Below are 22,171 nucleotides of genomic sequence, written 5' to 3' on the forward strand. Positions count from 1 at the left end.
GAGAGTTACGGCAGTCCACGATCATGCAAACCAAAGTCTCAAGCTTGCATTAAAAGTATTAGAATTATTGTTACTACTGTCACTCCTTTTCTTAACCCGAGTCCGATCTGTCGTTTGAAAAGTTGAAACGCAAACTGCTGGCACTTGAACCTGAAACCGCCGCCATGAGCGATACGACTGCGCGGAGTGAGAAGAGCGTGGATGCGAAACCTCCACAGCCCCAAGAACCTCCATCCAGACCGGCCGGTCCACCATCTCCCCCGCCTAATGGAGGCACCATGGCATGGCTGAATGTCCTGGGCAGCTTCATGCTCTACTTCAACACCTGGGGTATCCTCAACACCTTCGGTGCCTACCAGACCTACTATGAGTCTGGGGCGCTCTTCACTGCGAGTTCTTCCAATATTTCTTGGGTCGGTTCGATCGCAGCTTTTATGTTGCTCTTTGTAGGGCTCTTTGTCGGCCCGATCTACGACCGTGGCTTTCTCCGTACTCTCCTTATCGTCGGTGGTTTCATGGTCGTCTTCGGGCATATGATGCTCAGTCTCTGCAAGACCTTCTGGCAAGTTCTGCTTGCCCAAGGCTTCGTGGTCGGTATCGGCACCGGCTGTCTCTTTGTACCTTGTGTCGCTATCATTCCTCAGTACTTCAGCACCAAAATGGGCATGGCCATGGGTATCGCTGCTTCAGGCTCCGCCTTGGGAGGGGTCATTTACCCCGTTGTGTTATATCGACTGATCAACGAGATCGGCTTTCCTTGGGCTGTGCGCGTCATTGGATTCATCGCGTTGGGAACCCTGCTGATTCCCTTATCTGTGATGAAGCTCCGTGTCAAGCCGCCCAAGGTTCGCGCTATGTTGGATCCGACCGCATTCACTGACGCCGGCTACATGGCATTTATCCTCACCTCTCTCGTCGCCTACATGGGTTTGTTCGTCATATTGTTCTACCTGTCCTACTACTCCGCTGCGGAGCGCATCACCGACCAATCTCTCGCCTTCTACCTGGTCACTATCTTCAACGCTGCATCTGTGTTTGGCCGAACCATCCCCAACAAGATGGCCGACAAGCTGGGTCCCTTCAACCTTCTCGTACCGGCCTCCTTGCTCTCGGGTATGCTGATGCTCGTCATGATGGCTGTGCATTCCAAAGGCGCGATTATCGTCATGGCGCTGCTCTCCGGCTTCATGAGTGGTGCTCTGATCGGCTTGCCACCCATGTGTCTCGCCATGCTCACCAAGGATAAGTCGAGACTGGGAACCCGAGTTGGTATGGGCTATGCCATTATTGCTCTGGGTGTGCTCATCAGCGGCCCTAGTAGTGGCGCTATTTTGCGGACCGGTGGTGATTCCCTTAATTGGCACAGCTTGTGGACGTTTGGTGGTGTACCGACTTGTGCTGCTGGTCTATTGTACGCTGTGATTCGTGTGGCCAAGTATGGCCCTAAGCTTGCGATAAAGGCATAAGGGATTTCCCTTTGCTTCAACCGCGCGGTTGGGAGGAGAGTGTCTTGCTTTCCGGATGATACGAACTTATGACTAAAAGAATGGACTGAAGGTGATGCATGTTGGAAGTCGGGTTACGATTGTTTCTCTCTATTAGTAACTTAATTAGAATATATCCATCAGTGCAAGTTTAATTAATCTCCACTTAAAAGTTTGTCAGTCAATCCTGGTAGTTAAACACACTGTATAACAACTAACAATTATCACAACATCACATTCTACACAGCTCTAGATTAAATTGAAATACAATAAAACTTCACTTCGGAGCTCAAGTAAAACTTCAAAGCGCTGTCCTAACACCACATTTAAAAGGCGCCACCACCGCGCGATCCATATCCCAAACTCCCGCCTCGACGAAGGCATTTTTGCTGACAATTGCGCGTACCTCCTCCTCAGTCCTCGCTCGAAACATCATAACACTGCTTGTGATCTCCATCTTGTCTTCTGGTTCCTTGGGATGCGCTGCGAGGGTGGGGCCTGCGAAAACAATAGTTCCATCGGCGACATATGGTTTGAGGTGCAAGAGATGCGCGTCACGGGCGTTGGCCCACGCTTTCATATCGCTCGCATTCACAGGGATTTGGACGAGCCAGTCGTATTTTTCGGACATTTTGAGTCAGAGCTGAGTGATTGTGAGCTTAGGAAGAATTGTAGGAATTGAATTTGGTACGATGTTGCAGGGCACGTTGAAGTAGGGTCTTTGGATTTGTGAGTGGAGATGGATTCTGCTCTGTACCTTGATAGAAATAGCAATTATATTTGATTTGAGAAATAATTCTATTTAATTTTTTTACAGTTGCGTGTTACTTTATCTTTCGGTTGCTTTCTCCTTTCACATTCGTACTATTTTTCATTTATTCTTGCGCTATCTCAAGGCCCGGAGTAACCTTTCAGAACATGCTGAATATCTTGGCCATTGCTTTACCGGATTAACTTTATAAAGAATTGCCCAAAAATGCTTAAGATAGTTATTACAACAGCTCATCCCTGACTAATGATACTCCTTCGACGATTAATGCTTTGGCCCCCAAGACCTCGGAGTAATCTTTTAGAATCAGCCCCACCGATCATTCGCTAGGACGGTTTATACTGCAAGAAAGCTGACCAGGCTGACCAGAAAGAGAGGGTAAGGGTATGAAGAAGTGTAAACATTAGCCATAGGACCGGTAATCCACGTAGATTTGAGAATTCCTGCTTATCTACAGTGCAAACCGACATTATCCCTTGTTTGCGTACTATTGACTCGATTTCCATGTCAACCCAGAATTTGAAAACCCCACAAGTCATACCACATCAACCGATATAATAGCTTAGACAGGCAAAATGGGCAGCAACAGTGCAGTATTACCCACTACAATCCCGACAGTGGACATCAGTCCATTCCTCGACGAGAATGCCTCCCCAGAAGCCAAGGAGCAAGTCGTCGACGCTATGCGTGATGCATGCACCACCTTTGGTTTCTTCTACCTCGTCGGGCACGGAATCCCCGAAGAAGACCGCCAGGCAGTCCTGAACTGTGCTAAACGATACTTCTATCTACCAAAGGAAGACAAGATGGAGACGTGGATCGGAAAGGCCATGGGTCGCTCGTTCCGTGGCTACGAGCCACCCGCGCTGCAGGTGCACCAAGAGGGCCTCTTACCGGATACAAAGGAGGTGAGTCGGCATCCTCGCGATATTCTACGAGCAGTGCTAATTGTAAAAGGGCTTCATTATCGGCCGAGAGACACATGCAGACGCCCCAGAAGCTGGTACATTTCACACGGGTCCTAATCAATGGCCTAAGGCACTCGCGGACGAAGACTTCCGCATCCCTGTTATGAAATATCACGCTAAGATGCTTGAAATGGTTAAGGTGATTCTGAAGGTTCTTGCCCGTGGGCTTCCAGAGCATTGGGGATGTTCGCCTAATGTCTTTGACGAATTGACTATCAATCCTTCCGCTCCTTTGCGTCTTCTTCATTACGCGCCCCAACCGGTGAAGCATGATAACCAATTTGGTGGTATGTCCCAATCTCCACGATCTTACTTGCAAGCTTGCAACTCTGATAACGGTTCTAGTGGGCGATCATACCGACTTCGGGAATGTCTCTGTCCTCCTCCAGGAGGAAGACACGGAGGGACTGGAAGTCTTTTATCCGCCAACGGAAACCTGGGTTCCTGTTCCTGTCAAGGAACATTCCTACGTGATTAACATGGGCGATATGATGCAGAAATGGACAGCCGGATACTACCGGAGCGCGCGTCACCGCGTTGTCAATCACAACGTCAGGTCAAGGTACAGTGCACCGTTCTTTCTGAATGGGAATCTCGACCTGAAGTGCCGGGCTTTGGATGGTTCTGGGGTTGAGACGGTCATTGGTGAGCATATTCGGCGACGGCTGATGGAGACTATTGGGGGTGAGGCTGGTAGGAAGTTGGGTCTTTGATTATGAGATAGTAGTTATGGTGATTGTTTGTTGTGTTTTTTGCGGAGTTGTGTTAACTCTTGGGATGATTTATGTAGACAAGTCTCGGTTGCAATTGACTGATATGTTTGATTCCACTCGCCAATATAGAGGCTGTGCCTTTGGTAGATGTAGCTTGCAACTCCATACCGTTAGGAATTGGATCACATGTCGAATAAGCCCTAGATGCGGAAGTTGGCACCCCCCTTGGGCATTATCGAGCCTTTGTAGTATCAATACAGCGACATAAACATACACACTGAAGCTTATTACATAAGATAAAAAGGCATCCGAGACAAAGTATTAAATGGTCAACATTACGCTCACAACGACCGGTAGCTCTGATGAGATTATCAAAATTAGATCAAAAAGACTAGCTGTGTCCTCGAGACTACGGAATCATGGCGCTTTCCATTTACCCCCCTTTCTACCAAGGTTGAACCGGCGTCAAATATCCACGCACCACGTAACTAACCTCGCCATCTCTCTCCCCCTCAACTACGCGTCGGATAGTATCACCCCCAATACTCGGATCCTGTGCCCCTAACCTCTTCAACAGCTCCGTGTCTCCACCCAAACCAGTAGCCAAAAGACCAGGAGCGACAGACCACACCTTAACCCCGTCATTTTCCAACGCCTTCGCCCACTCCACCATTACCATGTTAAGCCCTGCTTTGGAGGACCGGTACCCAACGAATGGAAGTGGTTTCGGAAGTCCCGCCGGTGGGAAAACATTCTTCGGATTCTTTGAATCTGAAGACGCCTGCAACGAGGAAAGCCCACTAGTGATAAATAGTAATCTGGGATCGCGTGACTTGAGCAATAATGGGAGAAAAGTCGTAGTCATGATATGCGCACCCGTCACATTGACATCCCATGTTTTATTCCATGCCTCGCGGGCTGTCATGCGGCCGTCTGCGATGTGGGCGTCGAAACAAGCCCCTAATTCCTAGTTAGATGGCTTTTTGTATGTAGAAGAAGGCCCACTAACCGGCATTGTTGATGAGACAATCGACTGAATTATATTTGGCTGAGATATGCTTGTAAGCTGCCTCGATCGAGTCGTCGCTCTCGACGTCTACCTGGAACGGCTCGACTGAGCTTTGCGATGTTTCGAGAGTGAGGTTTTGGCATGCCAATTGAGCCTTGACAAGATTACGACCACCAAGCAGGATGTGGTATTTCTGATTGGAGCGCAATAGTGATTTGACTGTTTCCAGCCCGATGCCGGTGTTGGCACCTAGGTTGCAAACGAAATCAGTTCTAGGAAGAGAATGAATGTCTGTGCATTTATTCGATCTTACCTGTGATGACGATAACCTTACTAGAATGCATTTCTCCTGGAGCTGCTATTTCGGATCATAGGCTAACATCATAATAAATACCGAACCCGCGTGGAGCCAAGAGAAAAGTTATGTATATCGTAGTTGGGGCCGGAGATACTTGTGGAAAAGAAACTCCGACGAGGGGAGAAAACTTTCAATTGAAAAACTCCATTTAGATGTATAATACCTTGGCTTGAATATTCTTCCCCAAATCTAACATTTCCAAACTTTACCCTAAACCACAGTCCAACTACACTATACCATACAAGACCATAATGAGCGAGGTCCTAGTGATAACCTGCCCCAGTGGCAAACAATGCTCCCTCCTCATCCCTCTCCTCTACAACAAGGGCAAATTCCACCTCCGTCTCGCCGCACACTCTGAAGCCTCGGCTCAAAAGCTCAAGGCTCAGTACCCAGACGCCGACGTCGTAACAACAGACCTCCAGTCCCTATCTGACTGCCGCAAGCTCCTCCACGGCGCAACGGCCATCAACGCCGTCCTGCCAAGTCTACACTCTCACGAGAAAGAAATCGGTTTCAATCTGATCGATGCGACCGTTGCTGAGTCCCGGCGTGAGGGAAATGTAATTAAGCATTTCGTTTTCTCGAGCGTTCTTGGGACACAGCATCGGAATTTGCTGCAGCATGATTTGAAGAGTTATGTTGAGGAACGACTGTTTTTGAGTCCGCTTGATTGTTGGACTATTCTTAAGCCGACCAATGTAAGTGCTTATACTGCTTCTTCTACACTATACAGTGATGGGTACTGACGAATTGAAAAGTTCCTAGACGCCTACCCCGTCGCGGCCCTAGCAGCACAGGAACACCCCGTTCTCGAAAAATGGTGGAAACCAGAACACGCAAATAGCGTGATCGCCCTCGCTGATCTAGCCGAAGCATCAGCCAAAGTGCTGAACGAGAGGGAAAAGCACTATCTAGCCGAATATCCCCTCTGCTCGACCATGCCCATCTCCGAGACGGAGATTATTCAAATCATTGAGAAGCGCATTGGGAAGAAGATCGAGCTGAAGACGCCTTCTTTTGAGACTGGCGTTAATAAGCTTATTAGGGCTTTGTATGGTGGGGAGGAGAAGGGGGATGGGGAGTTGGGGCTTGGGCTGGCGAGTGAGGGTGATTTACGGGGTGATCTTGTTCGGGATACGGTTGAGCATTTGATTTTGTTTTATAATCGGCGTGGGTTGAAGGGAAGTCCGAATGTTTTGAGGTGGCTGTTGGGGAGGGAGCCGACTTCTGTTGTGCAGTGGGTTGATGGGATTGCTCTGGCTTGAACTGAATTTTACGTTATGATGGAGTTGTAGATGCAATTATTTAGTCTCCTGTGTTTAATTCAGTTATATGCTCAAATTGCAGAGCCTTAGAGTTACCGTGTTTACTACAAGATAGCTGCATGTAGGAGGCTGAGCATGAGCCGCATCACTAGGAGATCTTAACGATCGATGATAGCAGTACTTTGGAAAGAACAATGATTTCCGTTATACTCTACTAAATGGATTGTTATTATAGGTAAGATGCAGAGTGTTCTCCAAGGGATTCTGCAGTTAATTTCACACATAACATGGTGTAGATTGGCAACTGACGAAGTAAGGCAGTCATCCCAAAATAACACCAAAAAGAAAGAAGAGATACACAAAGAAAGAAATAAGAGAAAGCCAAGAAAGAGGCTGAGCCTGTCACCCACTGTCGGACAATCTTTTCAAGCAGTACTTTTCTCCGGAGTGGTAAAGTTAGGGCTGCAGGATTCTGGCCCCCATGTGGCAAGAGCATCGGCAAAGACCCGGAGTATGGGGATGCCAATCCAATCAGCGTTGTCAGAATTCTTTATTCCTAATACTATCTACTGTATGATGAACCCAGCTATATATCAGACTCATATATTTACACCCCTTGATCCCACAGACTACTAGCTTCCAAGCAACATCAAACAAGAAATCTCAACTTTTTCATTATACCCCTGTGGCCCAGCATTCAACATGGTCAACTCTGGCTCGAACATCAAATCCGAGAGTCTTACTCTGGTCTTTGGACCTCAGGATCCTAACCTCGACAACACATTCTTACAGTCACTCCGGACAACCCTGCTCGAGACACCAGAGCTGCAGTGGATTCTGGAGACCTTGACACAATTACCACAGGAATGGCAAAAGATCTCAGATGCCCATTCAGAGCTAGCGGCATTCCAGGGCCAGAGATATCTGCAGCTACTTAACGAATGGGTCAGAAGAGGCACACTACCCTCAAACCTGTTTCCACTGCCTAACATACTCGTTACCCCGTTGGTTGTCACGACCCAATTGACACAGTACACGAAGTTTATAACACAGCTCAACCCGGGGATCACATCAAATGACAGCCTTCAGGGGGCTTTAAAACTTGACACGGAGACGGCCGGTCTCTGCACTGGACTCATCAGCTCAGCTGCAGTGGCAATCTCTGGGACTCTGGCAGAGCTACAAAAGCATGGCGCGGCCGCTATTCGTATTGCCACCGCTATCGGGGCTTTGGTGGATGCAGGAGATTCAGAGCGTGAAGACGGAGACAAATGGGAGTCGTTGGCTGTTGGATGGACTGCCCATGGCACGGAGAGCAAATTGGAAAGCATTGTAGACGGTTCTCCAGAGGTATGTGACCCTATATAAGCCCGACTTAGATGAGGCTAGGCTAACAGATTGTACAGGCATATGTATCGGTCATTTCCGAAGCCCGCCTAGCCACCCTCACTGTGTTGAAGGCTGATACACCTGAGCTGTTGGAGAAGCTAAAGGCTGCTGGAGTCATCTTCACGAAAACCGCCTTGCGTGGGCCATTCCATTGCGGGAAGCGCAAGGATCAGGCGGCTTCCCTCCTGCAACTCTTTGACTCAGACCCATCTTTTCAATTCCCACACGCTTCTCAACTCGCCTTCAGCACGCGCTCTGCCGATAGCGGCAAATTCCGAATCGAGGACAAACTTCACCATGAGGCTGCCCGAGCTATGCTGACCGACAAGGCTGATTGGCATAAACTCTTCACGGCGCTGCATGAGTCGACCTCTACTCGCCCATCTCTCACCATCTGCTTCGGAAGCCAGCGCTTCGTGCCGCAGTGGTTCCTACGCAAACTCGGCCCGAAACTGGCGTATGCCGCCGATCTTGATGCTAACCCCGGCCAATTACCCCCAGCACTAGGCGCTCTGTTAGGACCCATTGAGGATGACGCCATTGCCGTAGTCGGTATGGCCTGTCACTTCCCCGGTGGAAGTGACCTCAATGAGTTCTGGGACACGATATGCGCGGCTGAATCACAGTGCACTGAGGTGCCTTCAGATCGCATCAATTTCGATTACGCTGCCTGGCGCGAGAACGATGAGAAGAGAAAGTGGTTTGGTAACTTCGTCCGTGACTATGATGCCTTTGACCACAAGTTCTTCCAGAAGAGTCCACGCGAAACGGTATCCAGCGATCCGCAGCATCGAATGATGTTGCAGGTGGCCTACCAGGCTGTACAACAGTCTGGATACTTCAGTAAAGCAGCGATTGACCAGCACGTCGGTTGCTATGTGGGTATCGGAGTGGTGGACTACGAGAATAATGTTGCCTGCCATGCACCTACAGCGTATACTGCCACGGGCAACCTCAAGTCGTTCGCTGCCGGAAAGATCAGTCACTTCTTTGGCTGGAGTGGTCCAGGTGTTACCATTGACACAGCCTGCTCGTCGTCTGCCTTGGCCGTTCATCATGCCTGCAACGCTATCCTGAACGGTGAATGCAATGCTGCTCTTGCTGGTGGTGTTAACGTGATGACGAGCCCAGAGTGGTACCAGAACCTCGATGGAGCCTCCTTTCTCAGTCCTACCGGACAGTGTAAGCCGTTTGATGAAGCCGCCGATGGCTACTGTAGAGGTGAAGGCGCTGGCGCTGTTTTCCTAAAGAAGCTATCTGCCGCAATGGAAGATGGCGACCAGGTTCTAGGTGTTATCAGGGGATCCTCTGTGAACCAAAACGCAAATTGCTCGGCTATCACCGCCCCAAGTGTTCAGTCCCTCACCGGCGTTTTCAACACCGTTCTGCGCAAGGCTAGACTGGATCCTAAGCAAATCTCCGTGGTCGAGGCACATGGTACTGGCACACAGGTCGGTGATCGTGCAGAGTACGACAGTGTTCGCAGGGTGTTGGGCGGACCGGGTCGCGCGGAACCTCTTTCCCTGGGTTCGGTCAAGGGCCTCATCGGCCATTTGGAGTGTGCCTCCGGTGTAGCTGCTTTGATCAAAGTGCTTTTGATGATTCAAAATGGCGCAATTCCTCCGCAGTCTAGCTTCCGTACCATCAGCTCTAAACTCGACGCGTCGCCCTTGGATAATATCGAGATCTCCACTTGTCTCAGGCCTTGGGCGACGGGCTCCCGCGCGGCGCTCATCAACAACTACGGCGCATCTGGCTCGAACGCGTCGCTTGTCATCACACAGGCGGACCATGCGGAGGTTCAGAGTGAAGCTCCTAGGGTGGTCGAGGCATTTGCTGGCAAGCGTCCATTCTGGTTCTCTGGTATAGATGACCAGTCTTTGCGATCGTACGCCGCAAAGATGGTCCGCTTCCTTCAAACGAGGAAACCGAATGACAACCGCTTTACAATTGATAATCTATCCTATCAATTGGCGCGCCAATCGAACCGATCTCTCGGACAGTCGCTCATCTTTAGCTGCGCGTCCGTTGCCGAGCTCGAAGCGAAACTCGCCAGCTTCGCAGACGGATGGAGCGAGCTGAAATCTACTCAGCGACAACAGTCATCTCGTCCAGTCATTTTGTGTTTTGGTGGCCAAAAATCCAACTTTGTCGGCTTAGACCGTGAGGCCTACGACCACTTCAAAGTACTCCGTACTCACCTCGACCAATGTCACGAGATATGTCTATCTCTTGGTCTTGGTGGAATCATTCCCGCTATCTTTGAGCGGACTCCCAGAAGTAGCATTGTCGAGTTGCAGACCATGCAGTTTGCGCTGCAGTACTCGTGCGCCAAGAGCTGGATTGACAGTGGTGTTCAGGTCGCTGCGCTGGTGGGCCACAGCTTCGGGGAGCTCACTGCTATGTGCGTCTGTGGGACGCTCTCCGTCAGGGATACTTTAAAAATGATTGTTGGGCGCGCTCGTCTCCTTGAGGAGAAATGGGGCCTGGACCGTGGCTCCATGATGGCTGTCGATGGTGAGTTAGAGAGCATCCAAAAATTGCTGCGCGAGACCAACGCCGCACACACGACAGAGCCACCTGTCAATATCGCCTGCTTCAACGGTCCCCGCCAATTTACCCTCGCGGGCACATCGAAGGCGATGGCTGTTGTTAAGCAGACTCTGTCGAGCAACCCATTTTTCTCGAGTATCAAAGCGAAGCAGCTGGATACCACCCACGCCTTCCACTCTGTTCTGGTGGACCCTCTAGTCCCCGAACTTGAGAAGCTCGGTGAGGACTTGATCTTCCGCAGTCCAGTCATTCCACACGAGAGAGCCACCCAGGAGGCGATCAGGGACCCGCCGGCTTTCAACGTCTTTGCCTCTCACATGAGAGACCCCGTTTATTTCGACCAGGCAGTCCAACGGCTGGCCCAGAAATACCCTTCCAGCATCTGGCTCGAAGCTGGCTCTGGCTCAGGTGTTACTGCACTTGCCAGTAGAGCGGCCGGATCCTGTGGTATGGTCTTCCAATCAATCAACATCACCGGCTCCGGAGCAGTACAGAATGTGGCAGATGCTACCTTCAACCTATGGAAAGAAGGTCTGAACGTTTCTTTCTGGGGGCATGTTGGACAGACTGTTAAATCCCTTCTCCTCCTGCCACCATATCAGTTTGCAAAAACGAGACATTGGCTCGAGCGCCGCAAGCCGGAGGTCAAGGAAGCAGCCCCCGTGGCTCCTTGGCCGAAGTCACCGAAAGGGCTTTGGACATTTATGGGCTTCCAGGATAGTGGCAACACTCACGCCCGCTTCCAAATTCATTCTACCTCGGATGAATTCAAGAAGTATGTCGGTGCTCATCTCGTCGCACAAACAGCACCGATCTGCCCCAGCATGTTCCAGCACGTTATGGCCAGGGAGGCACTGGTGAGCCTACTGGAGGGCTCGGATATCATCCCCGAACTAGAGAATATGGAGAATGATGCACCGTTGTGCCTCGACGAGTCTAGGTTTGTCTGGCTTGATGCGCACAGAACCGATAGTGAATCGACTAGCTGGGAGTTCCGCATCACCAGCGTAGACAAAGACAACGCGGGAAGCAATGCGACCCAGCATGTTTCAGGCCGACTGCTGTTCCGCTCCCTTGGTGATTCCACGAGCGTCTTCACCACGTTTGAACGCCTGGTGAATCGCCGACGTCCTCTTGACCTGCTGGACGGACAAGAGGCGGAGGATGTGATCCAGGGCAGCCGTAACATTTACAAGGTCTTTGCACCCGTTGTGCAGTACAATGATGATAGCTACAAGGGCTTGCAAAAGCTCGCTGCTAGTGGCAACGAGTCAGCGGGGCGGATCGTCAAGCAAGATGCGGAACAAACTATCCTCAGCGTGGGACTCGCTGACACATTCTGCCAAGTAGCTGGCATCTATTTAAACTGTATGGCCGAGTGTGAGGACGGCAAGATGTACTTGTCCAATCGTGTCGAGAGATGGATCCGCTCCCCTAACGTCCCATTGGACTCGCGACCAAATCAATGGGAGGTGCACGCGATACATAATCGCCCATCTCCCAAGGCGTATGTGAGTGACTTGTTCGTCTTTGACTCTGCTACCGGCAAGTTGGTGTGGGTTATTATTGGCCTCCACTTTGTTGAAGTGTCTATCGCCGGCATGTCTCGCCTTTTGGGACGTTACACTGGTGTCCAGTCTACACAGCAAGTGGCAGCTTTAGCTCCCGAGCCTCTCCCAGTGCTGCCTGGTATTGCCTCTCCCGCTGCTGTCCCAGTCGCAAAGCCACCTGCGAACAAGCCCAAGACAAAGACGTCTACCAGCTCACCGACGAAGAAGGCTCCGGGCCGTGATGTCTTGAACGGTGTCCGGGAGCTGTTCTGTAACTTGCTTGGTCTCGAACCAGAGGACATCCGGCCTGGTTCGGATCTCGTTGAGCTGGGCATCGACTCGCTGCTAGCTATGGAGGTCGCCCGAGAGGTGGAGAAGGCGTTCAGCATCAAGTTCGAACTCGAGGAGCTTATGCAAATGACCGATGTCCGGAGCTTAGTTAACTGCATTCAAGCGAGCATGGGTGCATCCGACTCTTCCACGACAGATGGAGATCTCAGCGATGGCTTTGACGAGGCTTCAGCAGCCGGGATCCAAACTCCGCCAAGTGAGCCTGCTGAAGACGTCAAGATTCCCAGTATTGGTAGTGCGCCAATCACTGGACACCTCTCTGCTGATTCCATCATCGAGGCTTTTACTGAAACCAAGCTTCTAACCGATCGGTTTATCGAGCAAAATGGCCTCTCTGGGTACTCCAACTACGTTCAGCCAAAGCTGACTGAGTTGGTCGTGGCCCACACACTCGACGCCTTTGACCAATTGGGCTGCTCCCTACGTTCTGTACAGGAGGGCCAGATTATCAAGCGACTCCCCTATCTTCCAAAGCATGACAAGGTAATAGCTGTTTTGACTGGTCTTTTGGAGAAGGCTCGTCTCATCGACTTAGATGGCTCGACCATGATTCGGACAGCGGCACCCTTGCCAACCAAGTCCGCTCCGCAACTGCTCCAGGAGCTCCTACACGAGTATCCCGAGCATGCATATGACCACAAGCTCACTAGTCTGACCGGATCACGACTAGCAGACTGCCTAGGTGGCAAAACTGAAGCCATCCAGCTGCTTTTTGGCAGCGCCGAGGGACGCGAGCTGGCTGCCGGCATGTACGGAAAGTCTCCAATCAATGTGGCCTGGCTCCGTCAGCTGCAGCATTTCTGGCAGCGGTTCCTAGCCCACCTCCCACAACAACAACAAGAACCGATCAACATCTTGGAGATGGGCGCCGGGACAGGAGGCACCACAGCAGCCTTGTTGCCGCTCCTCGCCAGCTCCGGCGTCCCCGTCCGCTATACCGCCACCGATATCTCTCCTTCTCTGGTGGCCGGCCTCCGGAAGCGCTTCAAGGACTACCCCTGGATGCGATTCGAGGTTATTGATATTGAGGAAAAACCACCCACGAAGCTTCTGGAAACCCAGCACGTGGTGCTAGCGACCAACTGTGTACACGCAACCCACAGTCTGGCGGTTACTACCAAGAACATCCACAGAATCCTCCGTCCCGATGGCTTCCTCGTCATGCTGGAAATGACCGAAGCTGTGCCATGGGTCGATTCAGTATTTGGACTGGTGGAAGGTTGGTGGCTGTTCAATGACGGTCGCACCCACGCCCTCGCTCAACCGGACTTCTGGAAGCGGACATTGCATGCCAACGGATACGGCCATGTCAACTGGTCCGATGGCCAGCTCCCTGAGAATTCGATACAGCGCATTATTATCGCGCTCGCGTCTTCTGAAAGCCAAAACCTGGTATCTATATGTCCCCCAGCCCCTTCGATCACCACGGCTGACTTTGCTGCCCGTCAAGCGGTAGTGGACTCCTTAGTCCAGAAACACACCCACGACTTTGCCGTTCCTACTTCGCTCCCTATCTCCCAAACAAATAATGATTCTTTTCGCTGTGTGTTGGTTACTGGCGCCACTGGCAGTCTCGGATCCCATCTGGTTGCTCACTTCGCCGCGCAACCGGACGTACGCAAAGTCATCTGTCTGAACCGGGTGAGTGGCTCAGACGCGACAACTCGCCAGCTTGAGGCGCTGCAGTCAAGGGGCCTACAGTTCAATCAAAATATACTGTTAAAAATCGAAGCAATTGAAACGAACTCTTCAGCACCAATGCTTGGCCTTTCCGGCAACGAGTATCAACATTTGGTCAATTGTGTCACCGACGTTGCCCACAACGCATGGGCCATGAGCATGACCCGCCCAGCACGAGGCTTCGAGGCTCAATTCAAGGCCCTTCGCAATTTAATCGACCTCTGCCGCGACGCAGCCTGTCACCGGCGAGCGGGTATGGAGAAAATCGGGTTCCAGTTCGTCTCCTCCGTATCGGTTGTGGGCTGTCACCCTTTCCTGACCAACGAGGCTTGGGTCCCGGAGCAAAGGGTCAACGTAGCGTCTGCCCTGCCGATGGGCTACGCAGACGCTAAGCTCATCTGTGAGAAGATGCTGGATGAGACGCTGCACAGATATCCGGACCACTTCCGCACCATGGCCGTGAGGGTCGGTCAAATCTCGGGCTCCAAGGTCAACGGGTACTGGAATCCAGTGGAACACTTGGTGCACCTGATCAAATCGTCGCAGTCCCTTGGTGTTCTCCCGGATCTCGACGGTGTATGTCCTTCCATTGACCTTATTTCCTGATCAACTTTGCTGACAATACGGACAGGTTCTATCATGGTGCCCAGTCAACGACGTAGCCAGCACACTCGGAGATCTCCTACTAGGATGCAACACACCCGCATACCCAATCTATCACATCGAGAATCCCATCAGACAGCCCTGGCCCGAGATGATATCGATCCTCTCCGATGCCCTGGATATTCCTCGAACCAACATCATTCCATATGGTGAATGGCTCCAGCGTGTCAGTAACTGTCCTCCTAGTATTCCAGCATCGGAAAATCCGGCGGTGCGGCTTGTGGACTTTTTCCAGACAGATTTCTTGCGCATGTCTTGTGGTGGCATGATACTTGATACAACACATAGCAAGGAGCATTCGACGACGTTGAGGAGTTTGGGTCCGATTGACCGAGAGTTGGTCATGAAGTATATTCGGGCGTGGAAAGATTCGGGGTTTTTATTGTAACCGACGTTGTGTATTTACGGCTGAAAGGAGTGGTGGGTTAGGGCACTATAGAGGGTTGCCGACCCTCCGTATATACGGGGCTTGCTACACTCTTTGGATGCGGGCGATAGTTTAGTACAAGTCTGACTCAGCTGGGTTGGATGTACTTATAGTTTGTTAATTCCAATATTTGGTCATGTTTTTATTCGTGTATACGGTTAGTTACTCGGTTAAGCAAATGGTCGTGGCATCCTAACAAATACTTGACCAAGTCAACGGTAGCATCTCATTTTACCACATCTCTCAAGCTCAAGTTCTAGGCACCCAGAATCCGGAAAGCTACTCGAATATGGCATCGGAGCCGACTGCCTCGGAGTTGCAGCCCCATCTTCGGAGGTAACTGGTCCTTGGCGATGATCCTCCGATAGGGGAGCGGAGTATAGAATCGCCCAACGAACTGTTTATATCCCCTATGATTGGCTCAGGTTGTTTAATACTTGGAACAAAGGAAGGATAAAAATCTCCCTATCATATCAAGCCCTAAGGTCTGAGTAATACTAGACGCGATAGTCTGAGTATATATCAGCCCAATAGCAGCCCTATCCAAACAACAATAATTATCTCGCTCAATAGTTCCTACATCCATATCAATGACCAAGTAATATCCATCATACAAAATGTTCCGCTCCCTCCTCACTCTCACAAAACTCGCTTCCCCACAGTACATCTTCCCAACGGTCGACCCTAAAATCGACGGTGAGGAATGTCGCCACGACTGCGCGGATTGCACGGTGAAATGGCCGTCCAAGGTGAAAATCGATACCACGCTTCCGATGTACGGGTACATTAAGCAGTTTCACACGCATGTACTCGTGGCAACAGGGAAGACGGATTGGATGGGGAAGGTAGAGCAGGAGAAGGGGAGTTTGATGGAGGCGTTTAAGTCTGAGGGGGGGAAGTCGAAGCATGGAGTATGTTATTTTTCTTTCTATGTTTTCGTGCTGTTTATTTTAGTTGGGTTTGTATGCTGATGATGTTATAGAGAATAATGGTCTCCGCATCCAATCTTACACCGCCGGAGGGTGAAGATGGAACGATTGATTCAGGAAAGACGACCGTGTTACTTTTACCTTCGTTTACTTTCGTGGATAGAGTGGCCTATGGTGATGTCAGACATGTCGTTGATACGTTTATTGATAACCCGAAGCAAGAATCCCGGTTATCGTCTCGACCATGTCCACATGACTATGTTGTTCTTCTCTGCTCGCATCAACGGCGAGATGCCCGCTGTGGAATCACGGCGCCGTTGATCAAAAAGGAGCTGGAGCGCCATCTGCGCGGACACGGACTATATCGCGATTTAGACGATGAGAGGCCCGGTGGGGTGGGCATTTACTTTGTTTCTCATGTTGGGGGGCACAAGTTTGCGGCGAATGTCTTGATTTATCGGAAGAAGGAGCAGCAGATGATTTGGCTGGGGAGGGTTAAACCGGAGCATTGTGAGGGGGTTGTTAAGTATACCATTCTTCAGGGGAAGGTTGTGCATCCGGATTCGCAGTTGAGGGGTGGGTTTGATCGCATGAAGGGTTTGACTAGTTGGTAAGATTTGTGTTTTTGTATATAGACTCCTCGTTGCGTGTGAGGGTTTCAAGGGTCACGTTTATGCATTTCTTTCTGCATACTATTCTATGTCTTCACTTCTGATTGTTTCCGGTGCGGAGTTCTCTCTATTTGTAGTACCATTTCTGAAGGATCTATACGTAGGAGTAGATGTATAGTAGCATAAGGTATCATGATCTAATTATGGTGGGATGTATATTGGTCACCACCTTTATCCCACGGTCTATTTGCCGCAAGTGTTATACAACCGATTAATTCGGTTATCTTTATTAAATAATTTCGCTCCTCGTCTAATCCGACCGTATGTTGTAGTAATACCTGTTCTCTAGGGCATCATAGCTCGCCCCAGTCTCTAAAGGCTGATTGCCCGTTGTCTAGGAAGCAAAGCCCAGAACAAGCCAATCCCAATAAGCAAACCCAGCATGATCGGCTGCATAACCTCGACCCCAGCCCGGGAAGCTATAGCTCCCGTCATAAAAGGGAAAGCAGCGGCGCCAGCCTGTCCCAAACTAGCGGTGAGTCCTGCACACAGACGTAAGTAAGTAAATCTAGAGTCCTTGATGCAAAAGCAGCTCACCTAAAGCCCCAATTCGAAGGTCCTCCGGCACCACCTGTGTAAGAACATAGAGCCCAATAGGATAGAATGGTCCGATGACGAATCCTGTACATTGACCGGTCAGCCGACCGAACCATTAACCTGGTCCAGACAACCTACCTAATAGGAAAACCGCGATAGCAATTACAACGATATTTGGGACCAGCCAAAACAGGAGCTGCATGGTAACTGCTAAAGTGAGGTAGACGAACACCATCCGACGTTCTCCAAAATAGTGAGTGATGTCTGCCAGAGCAACACGGCCTAGTGTGAATCCCGTCCAGAATCCAGAGGCTATGTAGCCTACTTCTTTTGGGTCTCCATTTCTTACGGAGACGATGAATTGGACCATCCAACCTAATACGGTTAAGATAGTTAGTATGTTCTTTCCCGGGTTTGTATTGTTGGAAGTGTTCATGAGAATGTTACTCACCACCGACAGTAACCTCCGCGCCGACATACAAAAAGAAGAATCCACTTAGTATCCAGACCGCTTTATTGGATAGCGTGGCTTTCAATTCGCTGGCGGCTGTTCCGCTCGCGTTCCTCTTGTTAGGTTTAAAGAGACCTTCTCGGAATGTCCACCTTAAAAGACACAAGTTTAATAGCCCCAAGCCCAACATCACAAAGTAAAAATCATGCCAGACGGGCGTTCGCGAGGCAATTACATTAGCAACAATGGGTGAGATAATTGTCCCAACACCATACACCGCATGCAGAATTCCCAGCCAGCGATGCGCATTGTCAACTGTTGTTGTGAATGTATTCGCCTGGGCGTCTTGATAGGCACCTCCCATGCCAGTTAAGAAGAAGGCAGCAGTAAAGAGCGCAAAGGGCGGGTTCCAGTACATCAGTGCGAATCCAAGTGTTTGGATCACTGCTCCTAGCACTAATGTACCGCCCGTGCCGATGCGCGAGCAAACATGGATATTGGAAAAGGAAGCTGTGAGACAGCCAGCACAGTTTATAAGGTAGATCTGGGAGAGCTGAAAGAGGGTGACGCCATAGGTTGGTAGGATGTACGGGACCAGGACTCCCAAAGCGGCGTCTGCTTATAATTAGTCTTCTTTTGTGGAAGATGGGAGTGAAGAGGGAGGTCTAAGTACCGTTTAGCCCGGCGACGAAAAGGGTAACATTGGTACTGATTATCTTTCCTGTCACGTCGCTTGCCCGTTTTTGCAGGAGCGGTGTTGTTTCACTCTGTACGTTTCCTTCTTCTCTGTTGGGATCATTCACTATGGTTGCTGATTCACGGGGGCTTTCCATCGTGATAGCTTAAGGTTTGGAACTTGAGCTTTGAAAGCTCGAGAGAAGTCGAGAGAAAGCTCTTAATACTCCAGGGAGCTTTGGTGGAGATCTCATCATCACCTGATCGCGGCTAACCCGCATCCAAGAAAAGAAGGTGAGGGGTAACCTTGAAGGATCGTGCACGCAAGGAGAGCTGCATATCAGGTTTCAAAGATAGACTAATCATTGGCTAAGCTTGACCGTTAAAGCTGTCGATCGTATCTTCTTTGGTAATCCTCAGCCAGTCCTGGTTGTGGCATACTTCCTCGCTCAAGAAAACCATTGAAAATAGGTGTGAGACTAAGCTAATGCGTCTTCGATTGTGGTTCCGTTCCCCTTTATGGTATGGATGATGCTCGCTGTGCCCCAACTGTCGTCCTGTATTGGTAATGTCACTTACCAAAGGAGCTACTAAAGGTCAGGTCGGTCGCGAAGGTCGTTTCGGGAGAAAGTGGTTCAGTCACCACATCTCAGCTATTCACTACAAAATGGGATGAATCTGAGAATCAGCTTACCCAAGTGCTTTGTCAACTGCTTCTGAACTATAACCAGAAAAAGCTTCTTTCATCTGATAGCAAACCGGATGTCTCAAGGGCAGGGAGGTGCGCATAAAATTCCTAGCCGCGGTCAGTGTCCTATGTATACAAAGGTTGTCTAGGTGCTATTTGAGCCAGATGCGGCTCGTCAAAGTTCAGTGTTGGTTCGTTGCGTATCAAATTTGCAAATCGAGGTAGAAGAACGATGACATCGCCGAGTTCTATTAAGTAGCCTGAATGGCTTTCCTTTGCATTTATCTCTGCTTTAGGATAGAACTTGCATTTCATTTTGCAGCAACTCAGCTGCTCAGTGAACTGAAGCTGAACTTTTGGATCCATGGGCAAATGCCAATGCAACGAGTAGAGTCAGACCTCGAACGAGAATAGACGCTAGGAGCTGAATAGCGGGATCTTATACAAAGGCATTCCTCGGACCTTCAAGAACTGATACTAGCGGAAACAAAGCCATGAGATACGTGGCAAGGCAAATTCAGTGAAATGATGAGGTAACGAGTGCATCAGAATCGAATGATTGAAATGTGGCATACGATAGTGTGAGGTAACCACCAGTCACTTTTTATACTCACCGTATAGTGCAGTCAGCCATTCCTGGACATCACACACAATTGTGCCTCCACCATAACCCGTAACGGGCTGCATAAATTCAATGCAATCTGGGATTTATCAAAGCTTTGCCTACAATCCTTGGCTCTCTTCACTATTTGATGGGATAAGGGGAAGCTTGTAATAACATTCAGACGCTATGTAACCTAATGCTCAGTCCTCGACAAAAGGGACCAATTCCACATGTTCAGAATACCGTACGGCTCATGATTCTTACCTGGACTCGCCAGAAAACCGCAGGGCTGATATGGGAAGAAAGTAGAGGCATCCTTAGCAGCCTGCAATACATGACCAAATTACCACAGTCCTAATCCAAAACAGTATAACTGAACTTTGCATTGGACATATTATATACAGACCAATTTTCAAACACCAACAATTATGCTACTCGCTAGCCTAATAAAATACAACACGAAGTGCCCTGAGGTGTTAGATGCTTCGTGAACACTCATAATAACCAGCATCTCGATCCCAAGTAGCCCTAGTTCAGCCCCTTAAGAAGTTCCGGGAAAAGGAGCTCGTCAAACTCCCACAACGTTGTCTGGAAGTTAACCGAGAAAGCACCGCCAGTCCACCAGGTTGACCGACCACCCTGCAAAGCGTTCAGCTTCTGGAAGAAGCCGGCCTTGACATCGGCGACAGAAACACGGGCATGCATGGGACCGTGGGTCGCAAAGTCCACCCAGCTGAGCGGCTCCCCGTTGCTTGTCTTCGCCAAACGGCCCGAACGCAGCAGTGTGTTGAAGTCGTTCTGGACGAGTCTCTTGGCACCGGCTGTGTCGAGCGTGCTGTTACCGACAATGGTCACCCTGAAGAGGTCGCCGCCGCCGATGTAGTCAATGCGAGCTGTGAAAGACGCTTCGGGCAGGGCGAGGTAGTTGTCCGGCGCGGCTGTCCGGGGCAGGTTGAAATAGGATTGGTTGAATGCAAAGGCGGCGTTGTTCACAATACCGGTGTATTCATTGGTGTAGGTGAATCTGGAGAGGACGTTCTTCTCATTACGGTCCAGGTCGAACGGAGCCATGTTAGCCGCGGTAGGCTCGATCGCCAGTAGAAGTCGCCGAGCGTGGATCTGGGTGGTTTCACCCGTCTTGTTGTTCTTGACTGTGAGGATGACACTGGAGTTACTGCGGTGGCTCTCGATTACTGTGCTAGAATACAATACGTCGCCGGCGAGATCCTCCGCGACGGCATCGTACAGGTCCTGGTTCCGACCCGATGCAGGCGCGAGTTGGTTCTGCTTGCCCACCATTGCACGCGCCATAGAGGCACCGAAACCCTGCAGCACGAACATGGTAGTTTCCTTGGTCATGTCGCCCAGCCCTAAACCGGTAGATTCGTACATCAGAGGGACGGCGGCTTCCAGGCCATACTTGGTGATAAAGTCGCCGTAGGGGATGAGAAGGTCCTCCGGGATTGCGTCTGGCTCAGGGAAGTTACCGTACCCGGGCTGCATAAGGTGTTCCCATGGCTCCACAATCTTGAGGAATTTGGCCATGGCCGCCATCTGGTCCGCCATGGGAGGTAGCGTGAAGTTAACTGGATTTCCGGTCTTGAAGTCGATGTAGTCCGTGTTGACGCTGAGTAATGATGGACTTCCAACCTCAATGCCGAAACGATCGAAGAAGCCTGTCGCGTTCCCAGCATCGAGGAAGGTCATTACACCAAAGTTATAAGGCTTGCCGGTCTTGGGATCCGTGTACGAGTCGACCATGCCACCCTACCCATTAAAGATGCATCAGCTTAGGATTTCTATTGTCGCATGTTTCCGCGATGTTCGCGCGAGGTTTTATTTACTCACCAAGATATCCTGCTTCTCAATGAGAGCGATGCTCTTGCCAAAGTCGTCCCGGATACGAACGGCAGCGTAGGCACCAGAGGCACCGCCACCCACAACCACAACGTCTTTGTAGAGGACATTTGGTGATGAGCCCGCTGCAGCCAGCGGCACTGTAGCCAAGAGGCCAAAAATGGATGTTGCCACAGACAGCATATTGTCGAGTGTGCCTCTTCCCAAGAAACTGGAAAATTGGAGTTTTGCAAGGGGCAGCACCGCGTCTCGCTGGATTCAATGTGAGGAATTAATTGACCATAAGGTGGCAGCAGGAAAGATTAAATTATCACAGGGGCAACCCTGTCTATATCTCATTTTATTGTGAACGGCAGTCTCGTCCATAGTCGACTACCGATATATTGCGGACGAAGGACCGCTAAAGAGCGGCCCATGAACTAAATGCATAGTGTCTTCGGCTCTACAGTACGGCCTGCGCTGGACCATATATATTCGTTATGCGACATTTTAGGTGTCAGTACGGTGAGACAATGGCACCAGCTGTCATATAAGTAGCGCGGAAACCCTTGTCTTACCCCTGTCTAGTACTTCCTGT

The 22,171-nt window shown here is 50.3% G+C and overlaps 11 protein-coding genes across 11 annotated transcripts; 7 read left to right on the plus strand and 4 right to left on the minus strand.

The window, feature by feature from the left end:
• Nucleotides 1–164: 164 nt before the first annotated feature.
• AO090001000395 (uncharacterized protein) lies at nt 165–1,466 on the plus strand (the record flags this gene model as incomplete). Its single annotated transcript, XM_001818867.1, has 1 exon — nt 165–1,466. One exon carries the CDS (start codon nt 165–167, stop codon nt 1,464–1,466), a length of 1,302 nt encoding a protein of 433 aa, XP_001818919.1.
• A 212-nt stretch (nt 1,467–1,678) lies between these two features.
• AO090001000396 (YciI family protein) lies at nt 1,679–2,115 on the minus strand (the record flags this gene model as incomplete). Its single annotated transcript, XM_023234533.1, is given in 3 exon segments — nt 1,679–1,687; nt 1,766–1,798; nt 1,804–2,115. Coding segments are annotated over 3 exon segments (354 nt in total).
• A 713-nt stretch (nt 2,116–2,828) lies between these two features.
• Nucleotides 2,829–3,278, plus strand: AO090001000397 (2-oxoglutarate and iron-dependent oxygenase domain-containing protein; the record flags this gene model as incomplete). The annotated part of the gene is made up of 1 exon (XM_023234534.1): nt 2,829–3,278. One exon carries the CDS (start codon nt 2,829–2,831, stop codon nt 3,276–3,278), a length of 450 nt encoding a protein of 149 aa, XP_023089648.1.
• A 64-nt stretch (nt 3,279–3,342) lies between these two features.
• On the plus strand, nt 3,343–3,934 carry AO090001000398 (uncharacterized protein; the record flags this gene model as incomplete). Its single annotated transcript, XM_001818870.3, has 2 exons — nt 3,343–3,508; nt 3,567–3,934. 2 exons carry the CDS (start codon nt 3,343–3,345, stop codon nt 3,932–3,934), a joined length of 534 nt encoding a protein of 177 aa, XP_001818922.3.
• A 341-nt stretch (nt 3,935–4,275) lies between these two features.
• AO090001000399 (uncharacterized protein) lies at nt 4,276–4,859 on the minus strand (the record flags this gene model as incomplete). Its single annotated transcript, XM_023234535.1, has 2 exons — nt 4,276–4,293; nt 4,428–4,859. The coding sequence occupies 2 exons, from the start codon at nt 4,857–4,859 to the stop codon at nt 4,276–4,278; spliced, it is 450 nt and encodes a 149-aa protein (XP_023089649.1).
• A 693-nt stretch (nt 4,860–5,552) lies between these two features.
• Nucleotides 5,553–6,069, plus strand: AO090001000400 (uncharacterized protein; the record flags this gene model as incomplete). Its single annotated transcript, XM_023234536.1, has 2 exons — nt 5,553–5,964; nt 6,038–6,069. 2 exons carry the CDS (start codon nt 5,553–5,555, stop codon nt 6,067–6,069), a joined length of 444 nt encoding a protein of 147 aa, XP_023089650.1.
• Nucleotides 6,070–6,242: 173 nt separating this feature from the next.
• AO090001000401 (uncharacterized protein) lies at nt 6,243–6,694 on the plus strand (the record flags this gene model as incomplete). The annotated part of the gene is made up of 2 exons (XM_023234537.1): nt 6,243–6,541; nt 6,652–6,694. The coding sequence occupies 2 exons, from the start codon at nt 6,243–6,245 to the stop codon at nt 6,692–6,694; spliced, it is 342 nt and encodes a 113-aa protein (XP_023089651.1).
• Nucleotides 6,695–7,271: 577 nt separating this feature from the next.
• On the plus strand, nt 7,272–14,698 carry AO090001000402 (uncharacterized protein; the record flags this gene model as incomplete). Its single annotated transcript, XM_001818874.3, has 2 exons — nt 7,272–7,919; nt 7,976–14,698. The coding sequence occupies 2 exons, from the start codon at nt 7,272–7,274 to the stop codon at nt 14,696–14,698; spliced, it is 7,371 nt and encodes a 2,456-aa protein (XP_001818926.3).
• A 1,101-nt stretch (nt 14,699–15,799) lies between these two features.
• AO090001000403 (sucrase/ferredoxin-like domain-containing protein) lies at nt 15,800–16,725 on the plus strand (the record flags this gene model as incomplete). Its single annotated transcript, XM_001818875.1, has 2 exons — nt 15,800–16,093; nt 16,165–16,725. 2 exons carry the CDS (start codon nt 15,800–15,802, stop codon nt 16,723–16,725), a joined length of 855 nt encoding a protein of 284 aa, XP_001818927.1.
• Nucleotides 16,726–17,094: 369 nt separating this feature from the next.
• Nucleotides 17,095–18,603, minus strand: AO090001000404 (MFS transporter; the record flags this gene model as incomplete). The annotated part of the gene is made up of 5 exons (XM_001818876.3): nt 17,095–17,264; nt 17,320–17,403; nt 17,458–17,694; nt 17,771–18,385; nt 18,444–18,603. The coding sequence occupies 5 exons, from the start codon at nt 18,601–18,603 to the stop codon at nt 17,095–17,097; spliced, it is 1,266 nt and encodes a 421-aa protein (XP_001818928.1).
• A 1,662-nt stretch (nt 18,604–20,265) lies between these two features.
• On the minus strand, nt 20,266–21,777 carry AO090001000406 (uncharacterized protein; the record flags this gene model as incomplete). Its single annotated transcript, XM_001818877.1, has 2 exons — nt 20,266–21,504; nt 21,586–21,777. The coding sequence occupies 2 exons, from the start codon at nt 21,775–21,777 to the stop codon at nt 20,266–20,268; spliced, it is 1,431 nt and encodes a 476-aa protein (XP_001818929.1).
• Between the last annotated feature and the right edge of the window lie 394 nt (nt 21,778–22,171).

This window comes from Aspergillus oryzae, chromosome 2, assembly GCF_000184455.2.
Source record: "Aspergillus oryzae RIB40 DNA, chromosome 2".
Classification (NCBI taxonomy): domain Eukaryota; kingdom Fungi; phylum Ascomycota; class Eurotiomycetes; order Eurotiales; family Aspergillaceae; genus Aspergillus; species Aspergillus oryzae.